This window comes from Anas acuta, chromosome 14 (assembly GCF_963932015.1).
Source record: "Anas acuta chromosome 14, bAnaAcu1.1, whole genome shotgun sequence".
Classification (NCBI taxonomy): Eukaryota; Metazoa; Chordata; class Aves; order Anseriformes; family Anatidae; genus Anas; species Anas acuta.
The window spans coordinates 13,585,353-13,604,528 of record NC_088992.1 but is presented as its reverse complement, the minus strand read 5'-3'; the positions used below and the strand labels follow the sequence as shown (position 1 = coordinate 13,604,528).

The 19,176-nt window shown below is 44.1% G+C and overlaps 1 protein-coding gene across 1 annotated transcript in view; it reads left to right on the top strand.

The window, feature by feature from the left end:
• The window catches only part of CTNNA1 (catenin alpha 1), a 111,574-nt gene that overhangs the window by 28,306 nt on the left and 64,092 nt on the right, over window positions 1-19,176 (top strand). The window contains exon 7 of the mRNA XM_068698147.1: window positions 1,666-1,869. Within this exon, the coding sequence (XP_068554248.1) occupies window positions 1,666-1,869 (204 nt within the window). The remainder of the gene's footprint in view (window positions 1-1,665; window positions 1,870-19,176) is intronic.

The following is a 19,176-nucleotide window of genomic DNA, read 5'->3' as shown; positions in this document are numbered from 1 at the left end:
TAACAGCACGTGACGTTAAGGCCTGGCTTTGGTATGTAGAAATAAATCTGAACTGACTTGTTTTTCGTGTATTGGCTAATCTAATTCAAAGCATTTAATATGACTTCTGATCCATGCTCATATTTTACTGTATGAGCTCTCTAATATATGGCCAGAGCCTTTTTTTTTTTTTTTTTTTTTTTTTTGCTGCAGCCTGCGTTAAGCTTCTGAGCTTTTAGTTCTGTGTGGCACGACTCCCTAATAGCAGCAGGGCTTGTTCAGCAGGCTGGCCTGAATGGGCATTGTGTGCGAGGGCTTTGTCTGCTCATCCTTGCCAAAGGAGATGGACAAAACAAATGTGTTCAGGTTCTCTGCAGATGTTATCCCTGCACTTCATTTCCTGTTACCATTTGAGTGCTATTGTGCTCCTGTAATAGAGGTTGTGCACACGCCCTCCCAAATACTTCGGTGTTTCTACTGTGCTGGTGAAATATTAAGTGATTACCAGAAGATAACAAGATAATCGTTATCTCTCTCCCATTCATATGGTGCAATTTTGGAGTTGTAGCATACTGCCATTGGAGTGTCTGCATGGCTAAAATGTTCAGGAGAAAATGGGACTGTTAGACGAACATGTGCTGTGGCTAAACCCGCTGTGAAGGCCGTGCGGTTACTCAGTAGGGAGACCAATTGTACTGACAGTAACGCTGAAGTTAGCTGGCATACAAACTGAGTGTGGAAAATTCCTTTTTCAAGAAACTTCGGGGCTTCTTTCATAAAAAGTTACCATCATTTTCCCTTCCTGCTCACTTATTTGGAAGAAAACCTATGCAAACCCTAAACACAAACCCTAAAACCTATGCAAACCCTAAACACAAACCCTAAAACCTATGCAAACCCTAAAGCAAAATTTGAAATGGCCAAATCATGCTCCTTAATAAACTGCAGAACCTGTTTATTTAAACTACCTGGAAGTACTCACAAGGCGATGTATGCTCCACACTGCTACTTCGTCAGCTTTCTATGGAGGGTGAAAAGTAGATGCTTAAGGCTGAATAAGTAGTACTGATTTTTCTCAGTATGATCTGTGCTTGCTAATAATCTTTCAAGGTAAAGCTGTTGTCTTCCACGAAGAAATCTATTTCACAATTTTAAACGTTGATGTTGATGTTTCACTTGAGTATTTGAGAACACTATTATATATTTACCTGTATAATTGCTTACTGGTGAAAGGAGGACTGGATAAACTAGGACACCAGAGTACTATATATAGGACTAATTTTGGACATTTGTTTTTCATGTTTTTTGTTCATGATGAGGTAATTATATCTGACAAGTTTAAATAGTGAAGGCATGTCCGGATTGACATGTAGTTAAAAAGAGTTCTGTATTTGAACTTTATTTGTCCTGGCACGTTTGATTTTGCCATTCATATAATGAGACTTCTTGTGGCCAAGTTCGGTTTAGCTGTCAAAGCAGCACAAGAAATGACTAGCAACTTAATGTGATGGGGGACCTTTTAGTAATTTTACTAAGCTACTCAAGAAAATCACTCTTGGTGCCAGAATGTCATTTTGCTTTTCATGCTTGATCAGGGGGTTGCTGTAAGTGTTGGTCTTTTTGATGACTTAACAGTAACTTACTGCTCAGTCTGATATCTAACTTCCAAAACCTTTATTTTACCAGAAACAAATCATTGTGGATCCATCGACCTTCAGTGAGGAGCGTTTTAGGCCTTCCCTGGAAGAGCGCCTGGAGAGCATCATTAGCGGCGCAGCCCTGATGGCTGATTCATCCTGCACACGTGATGACCGACGGGAACGGATAGTTGCAGAGTGTAATGCAGTGCGACAGGCCTTGCAGGATCTACTTTCAGAGTACATGGGGAATGTGAGTATCTTCTGTTCTGTTTGTTTGTTTTTTTGTGGTTTTAGCTCCGTGAGATCATCCAAAATAGGGGAGTCAAAGCTGCGGGTCTTGAAGCTGGTTTGTTCTACTCCCAAACTGGATTTGAGCACTAACCAGGAGTCCTGAAAGGTTTATCAGAAGGCAAGCCTGGAGGCAGAATCAAACATAGGTTTAAATCATCTATGATACTTAAAATTGATCTCTGTTCTATTGTCATCATAGTGCTGTTTTTAGGTTATGCTTCGTACATACTGGTTTGTGTAGAAATTCTATAGAGTTAGGCCGTCTTCCTCCTTGGTTTGCATAAAGTAACTAGGCCTATGGAAAAAAAGTAGTGTTTTTTAACTTTTTTTGAAGCTTGGAAAATTTAAATGTGTTAACTTTTTAGCTGAAGGCATAGGTTTTCAGAATCAAGTTAATTGCAGTTGCTATTCCATTTGATCAGAAGTGATGTAGAAAATTAAAGCTGAAATATTTAATAGGAAATTTGGAGAGGAGTTTGATATAAATATTGAACTGAGAAGCCTTCCTCCAGTGTTTGTACATTACACTACACGTCATGTACATACGGTATTTGGAGCTCGAGTGTGTTTCTACAGTTGGAAAAAGTGGTGTGTCATGAAGATGAGCTTCTGTGTTTGAAGGCATCATGCTATAATATCAGATTCTGCCTCTTTTTTCCTTAGCCCAGGGGTTTTTAATTTTAATAGCTTTAGCAGTGTTGAGTGATAAGCTTGGGATTTCATAAGAGTCTTTAAGCTTAATCAGGTTTTTAAACATAAATATTGTAAAAGGGAATTGATTTCAGGTGAGAAGTTGTGGGAATGACAACAGTGAGATGGTTTGTAGCACCATGGCAGCTCAGATTGACTGCAGAAATCATAAGGGGCTGAGGTGAAGCCTTATTTAGACTTCTGAGCATGTTTGAGGTAAAACTTAGCTGAGAGAGATTTTCTTCAGCTGGCAGAATTTGTTTAGCAAGGTTGCTGTGTTAGGTACCTTACCTCCTTACCCGTGATTCTGCTGTCTTTTGGTGAAAGCTACTTCAGCGTGAAATAAGCAGTCCAAAGTCTGTGTGCGAGACTTAGGTGGTTGTTACTTGGAGAACAGAGGCGTGCAGTGAAAGGTAGAAAATAAAATGAGGGTTTCTGTTTACCAGTGGAAGACAAGGACAAAGTAATTGAGCAAAACTGAAAGACAAGTCCCACATAGCCTGTGGGCTGAGCTAGGTGCTTCATGTAGTCTTCCTTAATTGCTTGTGAAAGTAGCTTGTGCTTGGCATTGATATTGTATAGAACTGGAGGTGGCAGCTGGGGAGCAAACCACCACATTGCGCCCTTTGAGATGCCTTTCAGAGCAGGGTGTTTTATTAGTATATGAGGCATCCGTGGTAATCCCTCAACAAATGTGCTGCTGGACTGGATGCAGGCCTATCAGCACGACTGAGGATAAAGCATCCACCAAATGCTAATTAAAAATGGGGAGGAAGTAAATGCTCAGTCTTGTGCACAACAGATTTGGTTGCGTTTCTCTCCTTGATAGATGGTCAATACCTGCGTAAGATCTCAGAGCTTTGACTTCCTTGTGCCATAATGCCTATCGTGCTCCTCTGGCTGTGTACTCCTGTCTCCGTTATGCAAGTTAAAGTAATCGCGTGGAGATGGCAAGAATGTATTCCCTATGTTATCTCTTTTAACACATTGTGAAATTAGTGGAGCATACTGAATTTTTTAAAGTCAGTGCTATGTTGTGATTGTAGACAGTGTAGTTGGGAAAATGAGATTAGAAATTCAGTGAAATGGAGTGGAAAAAGCAATAGATAAATTATGGTGAAAATGTGGGATGGTGTGTGAAAATCCATACTGAGGGTAGAAAAAAATACAGGATGATGAAGCTGAAGAATGAATAATAGCTGGGGACCTATAAAAGCGTTTGGTTCATCTACAGGAAGAGCAGGGATGTGCTACTTTTAATGTTTCCTCTGCTATTACTGTATTGTGCATGTACCAGATACCAACAGCACGGCACCCAGCCATCTCCTGTTGTGCATTTCTCCATCCTACCTTTAAAGATGGAAATGAATTGGGCATTAAATCTGTTAATTGCACGATACTTGCAGTGCATCATAAATGTTGAATGGTAGAATACGACCAAGAGACCTGTTTTTTCAAAGAGAAAACGGGGATGAGCAATACTCGGAAAAGGTTGAAGCACAGGAATATCTTGAGGCAGATTCCCTTTTAGTTTTAAATGCCTTCTGTTTTAGTGACTTCCTCTAGCTTCTGGGCTTTCTTTCAGATCTCTGGTAATAAAAAGGCTTTTTCCACAGGTTGTGTATAACTCCAAGTTTAATGTTTTGGACCCATGGTTTAGCTGTCTCTTCAGGCCTGTCCCCGAGGGTTCTGTAAGTCTTCAAGCGTTGCTGGCTGTGTTATGATGTGTGGCAGAAACTTCTGTCTGAAAACAATTCTCAGTAATAAAGAAATTGAATCACAAGTCCCCTTGACCCTTGCATTTGCTGGCATGGTGATGAAACCCATAGCTAGAAGAAGGGCAAGAGTTGCTCCTTCACTCATTTGTTACAGAAGTTTGTATCTTCTTTTCTTGGGTTGGTGTCCATCTGGCACACCTGTTACAACTATTTGCAAAACAGAAGACTGGCCCAGATTGGTCAGACTAAATTTACATCAAGGCCAGAATCCTGTCTTGAGAGCAGTGAATGGCGGATGCCTACAGGAAGGAGGACAGTGACAAGGGAAGGATGTAGTCTGACTGGCCCAAAATAGCTCCCAGATGCCAGCAGTCTGTAGCTCGGGTAATTCCAGAGCTGGCATTGCTGGCTGTGTTTCATAGCTCGTGCTGGACTTTTCCCCCTTGAATTTCTAGTTTTTCTGAACCCTCATGAACTTGCAGCACCCACAAGCTGGAAGGCTCCTTGCTGAAGATGAATCGTGTGGCATGAAGCAGCACCTCCTTTTGTTTGAAGCAGGGCGCCCTTCTGTCTGTTCGGTTTGCTGTTCCCTCCATCTGATTTCAGAAGAGACTGAGCAGCTATTCCCTGCTTACCCTTCCCTGTGCCATACCACGTAGCAGACTTCTGCCTCCTCTTTCCCAGAATGAAGTGTCCCAGTTTTATTAGTTGCTTGCCATAAGGAAGGCGTTCAGCACCACCTTTCAGCTTTGGCTGGGCCCTCGTTGCTAAACAGCACGGTGCAGTAGGACGGGGTTTGTAGGGGGAAGGAGGACTCGATGCCTGCCTAGATCTGTGTCTCTCACAGAGCTTTGCATCAGCTGGTTGTAGCCTGGTCCTGAGGGCTGGGTGCTGGTTAGTGTTCGGTGCAAGGGTGGCTGCCCCCTTGCTAAGGGTTTTTCGGAGGGGCTGATGAAACTGCTATGTGAAGATTTAGCTTCTGAGTCGTAGTTGTTGTGGTCTGTTTTTGTGCACGTTAAGTCAGATCGTCTTTCTCTTGTGCATCGCTTAATGCCTCTGTCTGTTGAACTTCATCCACCATTTTATTAGCTGGTGTCTTGATTTATATCCTAAAAATGCCAACTGTTCATCCCTTAATTGTAGCGTTCAATTTTTAGTGTTTTTTTTTTTCCTTCTTCATCTTCCATTTTCCCCCAAGGAGAGCTGGCTTCCATTACGGCTCTCGCTCATTTCAGCCCATGATTCTAACAGAAAATAGTTTTCCTTTTTAAACTAGCACTGCAGATCCCTCCTGGATTCAGATAGCAAACACGAATATCTGTGTGTGATATTTTTTTTTTTATTACTTTGAGTAAGCTTTATACTTATTGCTAGTGCTGAATGGCACAGCAAGAATGGGGAGGTTTAACAAAATTCATTATTGATTCTGACTAGCACTGTAAGAGCAGAGTAGTCCGAGGTCTTGGATCCGAGATCAACTGCCTAGAATGCAATAAATTGCCCGCTTCAGTCACAGCTGAATTTGTAATATAACTAATCGATGGTGAGAGCCAGACCTTTGTGTGATGCTGCATCTGAGAGCTCACAGTGTATATTTTATTAATGAAATTAAAAAAAAATAAAATTCACAGCATATGTGAGTCTGGTTGGTCATTGATGACAGGCTTTGAGACAGGAGGACAGAACAAAGCATCTCCTTGAATGTCGTTCAAGTTCAGTGTTACACCAAGGAAGTAGTTGGTAAGAAATCTGGCATTTAGAGTTCAGGAGTAGGCACAGAAGATGGTTTTTATTGTATTTTGTTACAACTTCATAATCTTATGTGGGTGGATATTGATTGGCTCTAGTTTGCCCCCAGATAAAATATATGAAGCAGAAGGGTTTTGGACAGTACTACTAACTTATCCCAGTATTGCCCTTATGCTAGCAGATGGTGCACCTTCTTCCTCAGCGTACAGAGCAGTTACAATGCTTGTTTTTGCTTTTCTGTACTGTATTGGTCAAGTCTACCTCAAATTTACACACACAGCTTTCATCACAAGTTATCTAAAATAGTTAAAGTGAATTCATAAAAAAGAACAGTGGGCTGATGAGAGCCGAAACACTTCTGCAGCTTTAAGAAGCAGGTCTGTAGGATGGAGAGGTAACGTGTCCAGCAGCCACAAAACCCCACAAACCTCAAGCTGTGACAGCATGTGCTCTGTGCCGTAACTCCCCATGGGTGTTATTAGTGCAGAGCTTGGGCAGCTTGTCTTCATCTCAGTGACTGTGTTAAATACGGGAGGCATACAAGGTCATATTTTTTGAGGTTGGGGTTTCGCAGATTAGGAAGTGCAGGATGTCAGCTGGAAGCTAAAGCAGAAATTTTCAGTCTGCTCTGTTTGACTACACTGAACTTGAAAAAGACACCAATTCGCTGTGCTGGGCTAACTGATTGACATGTAAGACTGAAAATAAGGACTTCCTTCGGCTTTTTTGACAGTCCATTTTCTCCGTTTGACGGAGAGGCTTTGGAGGAATGGGGGCTGTTAGGTTTCTTTCCATGAACGCTGCTTTAGAGCCATTTGGCAGCAGTAATCACAGGTGTTTCGATCTATTTAGTATGCACAGAGAGGTGCAGAGAGGTCTCATTTTAAAGTCTATTCCATACCCCACCGATTTCTAATGCCTATAACTACCCTTTCGGGCAGACACAAATAACTCAGACTGGTACTTGCATAAAGTTTGTCGGAAACTCTAGTTTGGCTAGCATGGAATGTGAACCCAGAGCCCCATTGTGTACAACATGCTCTTGTACAATAAAATCCCTTGTTACTACATTTGGAAACGATAAATCATGTTACATAAAGTAGCTTGACAGGTCCTATTTCAACGGGAATTTTAATGCTTTCATATTATCATTCTGCCTGTGTCCTTGACTGTCTGGATTGCATTAGAGGTGCTTGGCAGCAAATGGAGAAAAACCATTTGGGGCCAGCTTCAGAGCAGGCATTCCAGGCACAGATTATTTCAGCCCATCTTTCCAGTTCCCATTTTCTGCTTGGCCTGAAGCAGGGTGTGTCTGGGGGGGGGGTGTCTGTATTTCTTTTAATATTGGCTTTTAGCACAGCTTGAAGGTAAGTGGGGCAGCTGAACCCCAGGCTGCTGCACTGCACTGCCTGGTGGGAGCTCCTGCGTGCTGGCAGGAGTGCCGTGGCTCTCAGGATACCTGAAGTAGATCTCAGCACTTCTGGTTTTAGACTTGTTGGTCTCGTGATTTACTAAATGCTTGTTTTTCACATCGTTTCTGTGTTCAGCACAGCTACAAAAGTGTGCTTCTCCAAACAAGTGCACTGTTTTCCTGATCTTAATTGCCCTGGTTTGCTTTTCTTTCCTAAAGCTTCCTTGAGCATCTCCGGTGCTTGAAAATGAATGGGTGAGAGCGTACCTAGCTCACATCTTCAGTATGTTTTGGGAGAAGTAATTTTGTCTTCAGAATGACCATTAAGGGTATTTAGACTCCTGACACGTGTGACTTATAGAATGGAGATGGGTTTTCATTCTGAATTTGCCTATTAATAATACTATTAATAATAGTGACCCACAGCTTTATATTCCCATCAAGCTCTGAAAGGAACACGTGAATTTTCACAACTGTTAAACTTGTGTACGATTTATCTGTGTATTTGGAAGGGCTCTTGCATAGCCCTTTCAGGCAACTGTTTCTGTGGAAATAGATACGAAGTAAAATGTCAGACTGATCCATATTTATGATAGATGCTGATAAAAATCTGCCTTGAGATAATCTGCACTTTCTTTTTTTTTAATATTGTTTCTGTCAGTTTAAGACACTCGGATGCTGAAGTGATGGACATGGCTTGAAAGCCTCGCTGGATTTTCCTGTCATGGAGCTCGCTGCTCAGGAAAGGGAGCTGTGCTGGTGTGCTGGGCGCTAGTTGCCATAGACGTTACTGGTTTGACAAAGATGATGCTTTTAAAAATAAGTTTCTGAAGTGGTACTGTTTTTAAGCTTGTAATGCTTACGGGGTGAGGTAGAATAAATAACTGAGCATGCTTGGAGTGAAGCCTGATGAGTATGATGAGGATTTCATGTGGCATTAATTGGGTGTTTTTTGAGCCACAAAAAGGAGCTTCCAGGTTGCTTACAGAGGGCGTTCTGGAAACTCTTCTTTTTTACATAGTAACACCAGGCCTATGGAAAGAAATGGAAGGATTTAAGAGTCCTGAACACTTCTTCAGGCAGCCTTTGTGCTGTGCAGTGAAAATGCATTCCTTAAAGAAGAATATGACTGTCTTAATGCATCCTTAGGAGAAGTCAGGAAAGCCCAGGGCACACCTGCAGTCTGGTTCCCGGATGGGTTGAGCAGCCTGTTGCAGTCTGCAGTCATTGCTCTCCTCCGTGCGCTGCATTCAGCCCATGCTAACCATTTGGTGCCAAACAGCAGCAATAACTTCTAAACTGAAGAGGTTTGACAGCAGTTCGAATTTGGACTGAACTGAATTATGTAACTGGTCTCTACTTGCAGTCTTTACATGCTTCTCAGCATTTTTGCTGTAGATTCTAAATACACAAACAAGAAGGAAGGTGACTGCCCTCTGAGGAGCAGCTGAATTCTGCTGAAGCAGAGCTGAACCTAGTGCTGTCCTTAAACCTGAGAGCGGAGTCCTGCGGGTACCTTGTGTGGCAGTGCAGGCTTCCATCCCACCAGCTCCTTCCTCTCCTGCCCCTACCCTTTAGGTTTGTAACGTTGAAATGTCCACTTCTCCTTTCTTGTTAGGTATGTGCTATCAGCAGTGCTAACACATCTAGTATTTCCTAATACTACGTAACAAATACAGACCCTTCTTGGTTTAATGTTGTTCAGGTGGCATTTAAGATCATAGAATATCAGAGTTGGAAGGGACCCACAAAGATCATCAGGTCCAACTCCTGGGTCTCCAAAGGACCACTGCCGTCCCCCCTCCCATCCCCCCCAAAAAATAAAAATAAAAAAAATCAGTCTTAGAGTGTTGTCCAAACACTTCCTGAAGCTTGGTGGAAGGAAGGCTTGAGCTGTGCCCACTTGATCATGGTGTGGTGCTTGGTGTTTAGCAGCATTTTACTTGTGCTGAGCTGTAAACCGTTTTACATAAATATGCTATAATGTTATGCGTGGATTCTGCTTAAAATTCTGTTTTGTGACTTAGTCCACTTCAGAATTCTGCTGTTTTGTAGGAAAATATTTGAACTTTATCTGCCTACGTAAGATAATATATTTAGTTGCCAACTGTGAAGCTTTATTCAGTGATACTTGAGTACTCTCTCAAAGCCAAAATCAGGGAGTATAGATAGAACAGAGCATGTAAGTTTGCACAGTGACTGCTCATCTGTGGATAAACAGCCTTTTAGCCTCTGGCAGGATCATGCTCTCAGTGTGCGGAAGTATTACACACACAACTGGGCTTTTTAATTTCTCTTGTTGGAAGAAAGGGATGATGGAATTATTACAAAGCTGGAATGCTACACTTCTTGCATTACAACAAAATACTTGCATCTCAAGTCCCGGATTCCCCTTTTTTCCTTTAGCCCTGCTCTAATACCGACTTCGGATTAAGTTCCTATCTGCCTGCACAATGGGATTTAGAAGATAAGAGTGAGAGAAAGCACAGGCACTGCGTGTGCACACATGGCTGTGTTATGGTCTGCTAACAGTAATATCCTCCCCGCTTCTCTGGTGATAGGCAAAACTGTTAAGCTCTTTTTTTTTTTTTTCCTTGCTTATATCTCTTCATTTCTAAAAAGACCTCTGTGCAGGCAGTACGGGTTTTGACCAGAACCTGGGGTATCTGCTCTAGGTGAGGTGGTATTTACCATCCAGACCGTGTTCTTTGCCTAACCTGTTCTCCCCTGTTGAGGAAAGCTGATGTTCTGTAATGCTCATAATGTCTCCTGGAGCTCCAGACCTACTTTGTCCCGGAAAGTCAACTAAATCAATACGGAATAATTAGCACTTGTGGCTTATCCAAGTAGTGGCAGCCCTCTTGAATGTAAATAGAGGCAGAAGAGTGACTTAATCCTCCTCTAGCACGAGGAAAGGATGAGGGTTAAGCCGTATCTTAAAAGGCTGTTGAAATAGAGGAGAAAAATTTGGTTTCCCTCTGGTTTGCACAGGGCCATGTTTCTGCAGCAGGAGGGACAAGAGGTGGAGGCGAATGGGCAGAGGAGAGGAGACGCAGAAACAACTTGCTCGTGCCAGGGCTCAGCCCCCTTCTGCTCAGAGCTCCTTGAAAAGCCTCGCTTTGTGCCTGTGGAGGCTGCTCGCTCAGAAAGCCAAGGTTGTCGTTGCTGAATTGATACGGCAACAAAGCGCTGGGCTTTCAGGCTGAGAACTTCCTCGCAAAGGTGCACTAAAAGATGCATTTTTCTCAGCTCCAATTAAAAATAAAACCAACAATCGTTTCCCTGGGCATCCAGCCACGAGGGGGGAGGCAGGGCACTTGCGAAATTAGCAGGAGTCAGTGAAAAGGCAAAGTCCCATCCGTCTGAGCGTGCTTTCACAAGGGGCTGTGCCTTTAATATGGTGTGAGTGCTTTTCCCTATCGTCTGTGTGTTTCAGGCTGAACCTAAATGTTGCGTGATGTGCAGCTGTTGGTGGGTTATTGACTCATCCTGCATGTATGTTAGCCTTCGACTGTCAGAAACAGGCTTTTGCCATTCATAGGGTGCTCCGCTGCTTCCATATGTGGCCAGGAAAAAAAAAAAAAGAAAGCTTCTCAGCTCTGAATCTTTTCTGTATGCCCGAGGTGCTGTCAGCTGTGTTTTACTGAATATGGTAACTCGAATTGACGTTATCAGTTACTTTATAAAACCTGTGGAAAAAAGCTTGAAAAATGAAGCCTGATACTGCTTAGGAAAATACAAAGGTTCTGAAAGCAGAAGGGTTTTTTTCTGCTCCTTTCAACTTTGTAGGTACAGCGTCTCGAGAGCGAGGTAGCTCTGTGCAGCAAAGGCAGCTCAGGAGACGTGGGGGTGCGCAGGGCGATAATTTGAGAGCTGACTTCCAGCTCCTGTGCATGCAGACAAGTTCGTCCTGCTGCTTGCAGACTGGTTTATTAGCTGGGGCAGGCAAAGGTGTTCTGGCAGCATGCAGGTGTGCCCGGAGGGGGGTTTCTCTGGCCCTCCTGCTTTTTTGCTTGCTCCAGATTTGCGTTCTAGCTTGCCTTTCATCTGCCTGACTTCTATGGAATACGTGTTGGTCTCTTACTTAAAAGACGGACTCCTTGGAAAAATACAAAGATGTACTTTTTATTGCCTGTGTGCTCAGTTAATTAAATTTTAGACTATGATTCTCACCTACAAGTAGGGCAGGCACTTTTTAACGACAAATTTAGGAACTTACTGTATAGTTAGAGGCTGTACCTAGGGGCAGTTGGGGCAAGTCAGGGCATTTAAGACCTTAAAATATACCAGACTAGATAATTCTGGTATTTTTAAATTTATTGATGTTGTCTTGATGTGTGAATACAGCTGTCATTGTTCATGTCTTTAGTTCTCTTTGAGAGAAACATTAAGGGAATGCTGGAGATCCTGAAGTGTCTTCTTATGACTTCTTCCAAGACACCCCTTGCTTACATGCTTGAGATTTATCTATATTTTGAGTTTTTTCTTCCCTGGCACCAACTTGTCACCACTTCTGTGGATGGGTTTCAGGTTCACTCTGGAAGATGCCTGTCAGCAACTTTGGTATATCATTCTTTTAAAAATCCTGGTTCCTCAGGAGTGAGATAACCCAGGGCTAGTTTGCAGCCCCCCCAGTCAGCCTCTGTCCCTAGTTAGGCGGTCGTGATGGACGCTTCTCATTTTCAGGCAGCTGAATTACAGCCCTGAGCATCAGTGGTGGCCCAAGCCCTGATACCTCCATCTACTCGGTAACCTCTTTTCAACCAAACACTGTGTATTGTTTTAAGGATGCATTAATTTTTTTTGAAACACCTTCATTAGCAGTCAACACATGCCTCCAAACCCCAGCAAGTAATTCTGCTGGTGTGGATGCTGAGCAGCTGGCCGTGTTACAGCATCCAGCCAGGTGCCTTTTGTCAGGTTTGAATTCCCTCTTTTTTTCTTTTTTGGAGGGGGGAGCGGAGGTCATTTGTGTATCTTCCCTACTTCACTGGTCAGCTTCTTGGGCTGTGCAGGGGGAAATTTCCTGAGCCTCTGGCCATACCCTGCATGCTCCTCTGGCAGCCTGGGGCTTGCTCGCTCATCCCTGTGGCAGCTTTGAACCTTTCCTTTGAGGACAACTTCAGAAGAACTGTCTTCATTGAGTCATTTCAGGGGAAGAAGGTGACAGGAGAGCTCTGATGTCAAGTACAAAATAAGACTGCAGCTCTATCACTTGATACAGTTCCCCTTAAATGCCAAAATGTGAATTTCCTTAGAGGCAGAATGAGTTCTTGGGCACTTCTCCAGGAGTCAAAGAATCCCAATTCTAGAGGTCAGTGGACTGAAAAAAGCCAAGAAAATGAGAAGTTAATGCGGAAATAACTGAAATGAGGTTCAGGTAGGGGAAAAAAACTGAAGCCATTCTGTCCTGCACCTGAGCAGTTGACTCCTTTGGAGCTAATGGCCTGCGAGGCGGTCGCAGCCCTTCCTGTGGGATCTTTTAAATCACATCTGTGACTGAGGAGGGCAGGGCCTTCCAGGCTTCCGAATTTACGTTCTTGGGCTGAGTCGGAAGAGGCAGTTTGAAGCAGGCTTTGTATCACTGAGCTCCCTGCCCAGGCTGATGGCAGTGCTGGGTCCGGGTGGGTGCCGCCTTCTCCTGCTGCTGCTGCTCGGGTGTGCGTGGATGCTGCGGGACCAGGCGATGGGAGCTGCTGCTAAAAGGGTCAGGAGATCTGAGGGGGAATGCAAATGTAGAAGAAATGGTAGTGATTAAGCAGCAAATCAGCATGGCCTCAGATTCCCCATACACTCTGAAGACTTATTTGCGGATAATGGAAAAAAAACACCTTTTTGGTGACAGACGCTGAAATCTCTAAACCTCTGCGTTTTTGTCTTCAGCTGCTTTTATGGAGCTGTGAAAACATCTCCTGGCGTTGTCAGGCATTGGGAACATCTCTCCCCTCCTGCTCCCCCAAATCAGCCGGAGTTCAGGAAACCTTTCTGAAAGGGCAAGGCTATATCAAGTGTACAGGGGCCTCGTGCTGCCCCAGAGTGTTCCCGGTGTCGTTTCTAGCAGACAGATTAATTTATCTTATGCTTTTTGTAGCCTTTCTCTGGGGCTTTGGTTATATTCCCCACGTCTGAAGCAGGGTGTGTGGAAAGGAAAGTGTCTGTTCAGTACTAGGCTGCAGCGAGCTCTGTGTTCAGTTACAGCTTATTGCTTGGTGTGAAACTGAATTTAACCAACTGTGTTTTTCAGATCATTATCAGCTTAAGTGCCTTCAATTTCCCTGTTACACTGCACCAGATTGTACAGTTCTGTACATTAATTGTTTGTTTTGAATAGCTGCTGCTTTATCATCTCTCATGATGATTTAAGTCATCTATCTAATGATTTCTTTGTGAGTAGTGGCTGCTACAATACAAATGCAAGGTACCTCTGGATCCCCTATTTGTCTGATTTGCTTTGCTTCCTTTTTCTGAGCACTTAGCTGATGCCACGGTGCCGCTCCTCCTCAGATGTACTGACTGTTCCTAAATGGTTTATTTCCTTTGACACTAGTTTTCTTTTGAAGAAGGGCAGCCACTTCGTATGTGTCAGGCTTGTGCTAGAATTTTAAATACTTTAATGCATCCTCATTATCTGCAAGGGTGGCTGTCTAATTAGTTAACTTAGTAAATAATGGTTTGATAGTGTCTCTGCAAAGTATGACATTATGCATGCCACGGTTTAGTGCCTTTCTAATCCTGGACAGTTCCTCGGAGCCGCTCGCTTTAGGTGAGCGGAGCAGCCACGAGGTTGCTGGCTGGCTTCAGCATCAGCAGCCTCGTGGTCAGCCAGGTTGTTCCTGGTTCAAGCAATTTCCTCTTCCGTGGAGGAGAGTGAAGTTCCCAGGATCTGTGTGTAGGAGGGAGAGGAGATATTTCTCATCTTTTTGGTGCTGGTAAGGCTAGAGGTGCTTGTTAGCTAGTCCCTCGGCAGTTAGTCAGCTTTTGGTGCTATTTCCAGTTATTTCGGTGCCTCTTGCTTCCTGTTGAAGACAACTTCATGTCTAGTTTTTCGTTGCTATGTTGCAGGGTAAGCGTGCAGAATCCTTTTCTACAGGAAATACTTAAAAATCTGTCACAAACCAAAGCTATTTATATTTCTAATAATGAATAAAGGATACATTAATTCTAGCTTTGAATGTCTTATGACTGTATGGGTAGGATTGTTTTATTATCTGTTTCTCTGAGCTGTCTTGCCAGGAGTTAGGTGGCTTTATTCCCAGATTTATAATGCATTCTCTTCCTCTTGGAAAGGGCATATGCTGTCTTGGCTCACTGTTTTTAATTTGAGTTTTGCAGGGGTCTGTGTTGTTCCAATTTTAGTTGTTCTATTTCTAAAGCCTTTCACATGCACGTAAAGTATGATAAAAACTAAAATATTTCAAGGCTTTTACAATGACTTTGGGTGTAAGCCTCAGACTGCTTTTCATACTTCTGGATATATCTATTAGTTCGTGTAATTCACAAAGGGAAAACTTGAGATATTCTTTAGACTAGGTTACCAATTAACATAAAAATGAAAAATTAAGCCTGTAAAAAAGAGACTCCACGGTAGCAGATTACTCACCACCCCCAGCAGCTGTCTTGTGGCTCAGCAGCACTTTGTCCCTCTGATTTGGTGTTCTGGGACGTTCCCCCATCCATCCTGCCACGCCGATCTGCCCAGCGATACTGCAAGTGAGACGAATTGACCTGTGTCCAAGCTAAACTAGCTGTCATTCAGCAAACCCGCTGCTGGGGAAACAGCCGTAAGTATTGACAAAAATATTGTGCTGCCCTCCTGCAGCTCCTCCGCTGTCAGTCGAGGGCGGTGTGGATGAGGCCTCACCCGATGGCTGTGGGGTCAGAGGTGGTCCAGCGCGGTTCTCGCCTGCAAGGAGGAGCTCCCTGGGGCTAAACAGAGCTTTTAGCAGCAAGTTGGGTGGGTGCTTCTCAGGGCTCTGAGCAGACCCACCTTGTAAAGCCGCAGTGAGTTTTCTTTTCACTACAGAATGGTGCCAATCCACCGGTTTTCCATTGCACGTTGTCTTTTTCTTTTTGCTTTCTGCTGCGTTGAGGGAGAGCTGGGCTTGAAGCCCTGGTCCAGGAGGAGACCTCCCCTCGGCTTAGCACAGCAGGGAGCAGCCTGAGCCCAGCATCCTGAGCACTCACAGCAGGGGAAGGATGGTGGGGAGATGGAAGGACTACAACAGGTCTGCAAACTCACTTGGAGGTGCAGTAGGGCACTGAGCCCACTGCAAAATAACCTCCTTGCAGCTGGAGTCCTGTAAAGTAGAGCCTGGGTGCCTCTCCTTCCTACCTGATGGCTGGATGTGAACTGATAGAGCCGTCCAGGGAGGATGGGTGGGGAAGGAGTTTGCTGCTTGAGGAGGGGTGGGGGAAACCTGCCAGATTTAACCAGTTTCAAGTTCGAGCCTTGCAGCCTGGCTGCCAGAGCTCAACTGGCAAATGTTCAAGGTGCTAAGTACAAACCTCTTGCATTTTGCAAAAGATTCCGGATGTGCTGGGTTGAAATCCTGCTTTTAGAGGTTGTCCTAACTGTGCCTCAGTCCTGGTTTTACCCCTGAATCATGAATTCATGTAAACTAGGAGGAAAACTCGGTTTTAGGGTGTGCTGTGCTGCCCATCTCAGCTTTCCTTTTGGCTTTTAAGGAGATGAGGATGCACGCTGAGAAAGGTTGACTTTCCTAGCATTACTCCTCATCTGTATGGCTAAATGTTTTTGCCTTTGTGGTGGAAATGTGTTGCAGAGGCATAGAGCCTGTATGTGTGTTACCATGAAACCCATGCCCTTGACTTCTTTAGATATAAGAATAAGCCTCGAGAGAAGACTGCTAACTCCATTACCTGGTAAAGCTCTTTCGCAAACATTTCGTACCACTTTAATCTGTTCTATTTTCCAGACCAGAGATCTTTTTCATCTCTTCCCCTCCTCCCCAAGATCAGTAGTGAATATAATGGTAAAAAAATTACTTTGTGCTGTCGCAATATCATTTTTCCCTCAAGAAATAATACATCGATAGCACTGCACAGTAATTTTAAAGCTTTGATTTCACCTTTGCTTATAGGAGCACTGGCTCAGTTGCTATTGCCTGTGAAGACATTTGAATGAAACTGGTAGTTACCCGTGCAGCTGGAGCCAAGCAGGGTTTGTGTGTGCGGATGTGTTACAGGTTAGTAGTTATTTAGGAGCTGGGCTCCTGCCTGGGCTTGGAATGAAACTTGGCACCTCGCGTGAAGAGATGAGCTGCTTACCAACCAGCCCTGTGTGGTGGTGAACCAGCCCTGGTATTTCCCAGTGCTTCCAGCATCGCCCTGGAGTGGCAGTTCTGGAGCAAGGTAGGTGGGATTAGGAATGGGTTTTAGCCTGGGGTGGTCCTGAGGGTTTTGGTGAGCTGCCATTAAAGATAAAATGTCGTGAAATTTGGTAGACGAGTAACCAGTGTGTTCTGATTTTCCTGTTAGGGAACAGACTGTGCAAGAGTAAAACTGCAAATTGTAGCCCTCAGATGAGGAAGTAAGACTTCCAGAGCATTTTATATTAATGGAAAGACTACAAATATGTTACTAATTTGAAATATCTGTTTCAAAGGCAGTAGAATGCTTTTGATAAAAGATAATGGTAAAATAGGCCTTTCCCAATGCATTGCATTTGAATTTTTTTTAAAGCTTGTCAAAACATAAATCTATCTATGTAATGGCCTTGGAAGAAGCTGTTTTAATAATCAAAGTTTTTTTTTTCTGCTCAGAATGTTTTTTTTGAGTCAGATCGCAGGAAGCTATTGTCGTTTCTCGCATATTGTGCTTTGTGAGCAGGCTTTGTCAGGTACGTGGTCTTGTTACTTAGTCCGAGTCCTTTCACTAGCTTAAAACACGTCTTGCATAAGCAAATGTAGGAAACTCAGTATCAACAAAACCCAGGATAAAAATGAGTAATAGTTTAGCAGAGTTTACCCACTTAAAGCAGGGTATGGCAACCAGCAGCACGTAGGCTGGCTGCAGGTTTGGATGACCAGGAAATAGCCAAGGTGCAGGACACATGGCCTGCAGCTGCTAATAAGTCAGCTCAGAAAAAAAGGTGGTCGAGAAGTAGGCATGCAATCTTACCAGAGATAGGTTAGGGTAGGATATGACCAGATGTGGTTTATACGGATGAAAATAATGTGAAGTTATTGACTAACGTAATACTGGAGGAGTCTGGTGCCACGATTACATCTGTGCCGCGTGCAGGTCCCCATCAGCTGAGGCACAAACCCTCCTACAGACTGAATTGTTGGAGGTTTTGTCTGCACTGCCTAGGAGAACTTCCTTGCTATTGATTTTTTTTTTTCTTTTGAGATTTAACTTTTGATTTTTAAATGTTATTTGCAGTTAGTACCCCGGGGACACCGGTTGTGTATACTTTGCGTTGTTTCATGTGCACTCTGCTGTGTCACATCTCCATTACGGTTTTTCCATGTTCCTTACGTGTATGGAATTAAGTATTTTAGAGGAATGGAGCGGTTGGGTTGTTTCATTACCTAATCTCATCCTTTTTGAGTGGGTCCCTCTGCTTTCCTGGGTTCCCAGCTGCAGTCTCCACGGTGCGGGCTGCGGTCAGGGGAGTTGCAGTGAGCAGAAGGAATGTGCTGTGATCTAGTTAAGTTTGCACAAACAACTGAAACTGTTTTTTGCTGATGATCACTTACTAATTTGCCTGATGAAGATGACTGGTTTGGAATAAATGGACAGTGCAAATAGGTGTCCGAGAGTTCCTCTTCTGATGATGCAGCTTTACTTGGGCTTATTTAAATGATAGAGAGCCCACTGAGAAGGAGCAAGCATTCAGCACTCTAATAGCACCGGCTCATCTGAATGTAGTATAAAACTTTTTCATGTGTCTCTGGACACTCTCATTGGCACGCTTTGTCAAATTAATTGTTGTCCACGGACAGTTGTAGATATGAAGGGGTAATATCCCTGAAATTTATCTGCGTGCTGCACTGGAGTAGTTCTCCGCTTCGTCAGTGCTTTCATTTGTCTTCAGTGTTTTACAGCGTGCTGTCAGGTGGCTGTTAGTCACGGGAAGATCCCCGAGTCGTCTTGAGCTGTGTCAGAGGACGGCACGGAGCGCTTCCAGGTCTGCACCTAACGCTGCTGTGGGTGTGCGTGCAGCTGCAGCACGTCGGGACCTCGCTGCTCCCTGGGGGGCTGTGATGTGCCAGCTCCTGCTGGTGAGGGTAGCTCTGTGGCATGGGAGCAGAGCCGGGAATTCATTCCATAAATGCTGCTCCCATTTGGAACAAAGTGGTGGTTCTCTCCAGGTTCCAGATCTGTCAACAAACGCCTGTGCTGCCAGCAAATCCGAAACATGGCGTGCATGAGGCGTCACAGCTTGTTCGGTGCTTCCCCAGGCTGAGGGGTATTGCAGCTGCAGCGTGTGGCCCCTAGATCCCTGCAATGCCTTACTCCTGACCACATCGTTGCGGGCTGCGTGGGTGTCCAGTGAGCTTAGCTATGGGCAGCAGATGTCCCTAATCCAAAGGAATGACACATTTCAGCTGCTCTGAAGTAGAGAATTACTCTCCACTTACAGGCAGGCTAACACTTGGCAAAAGTTCCCTACGTAGAGCACACTGAGCATGCTGCTCCGTGCTGTCAGTAAAGGATGGGCTGGGAAGTTCGC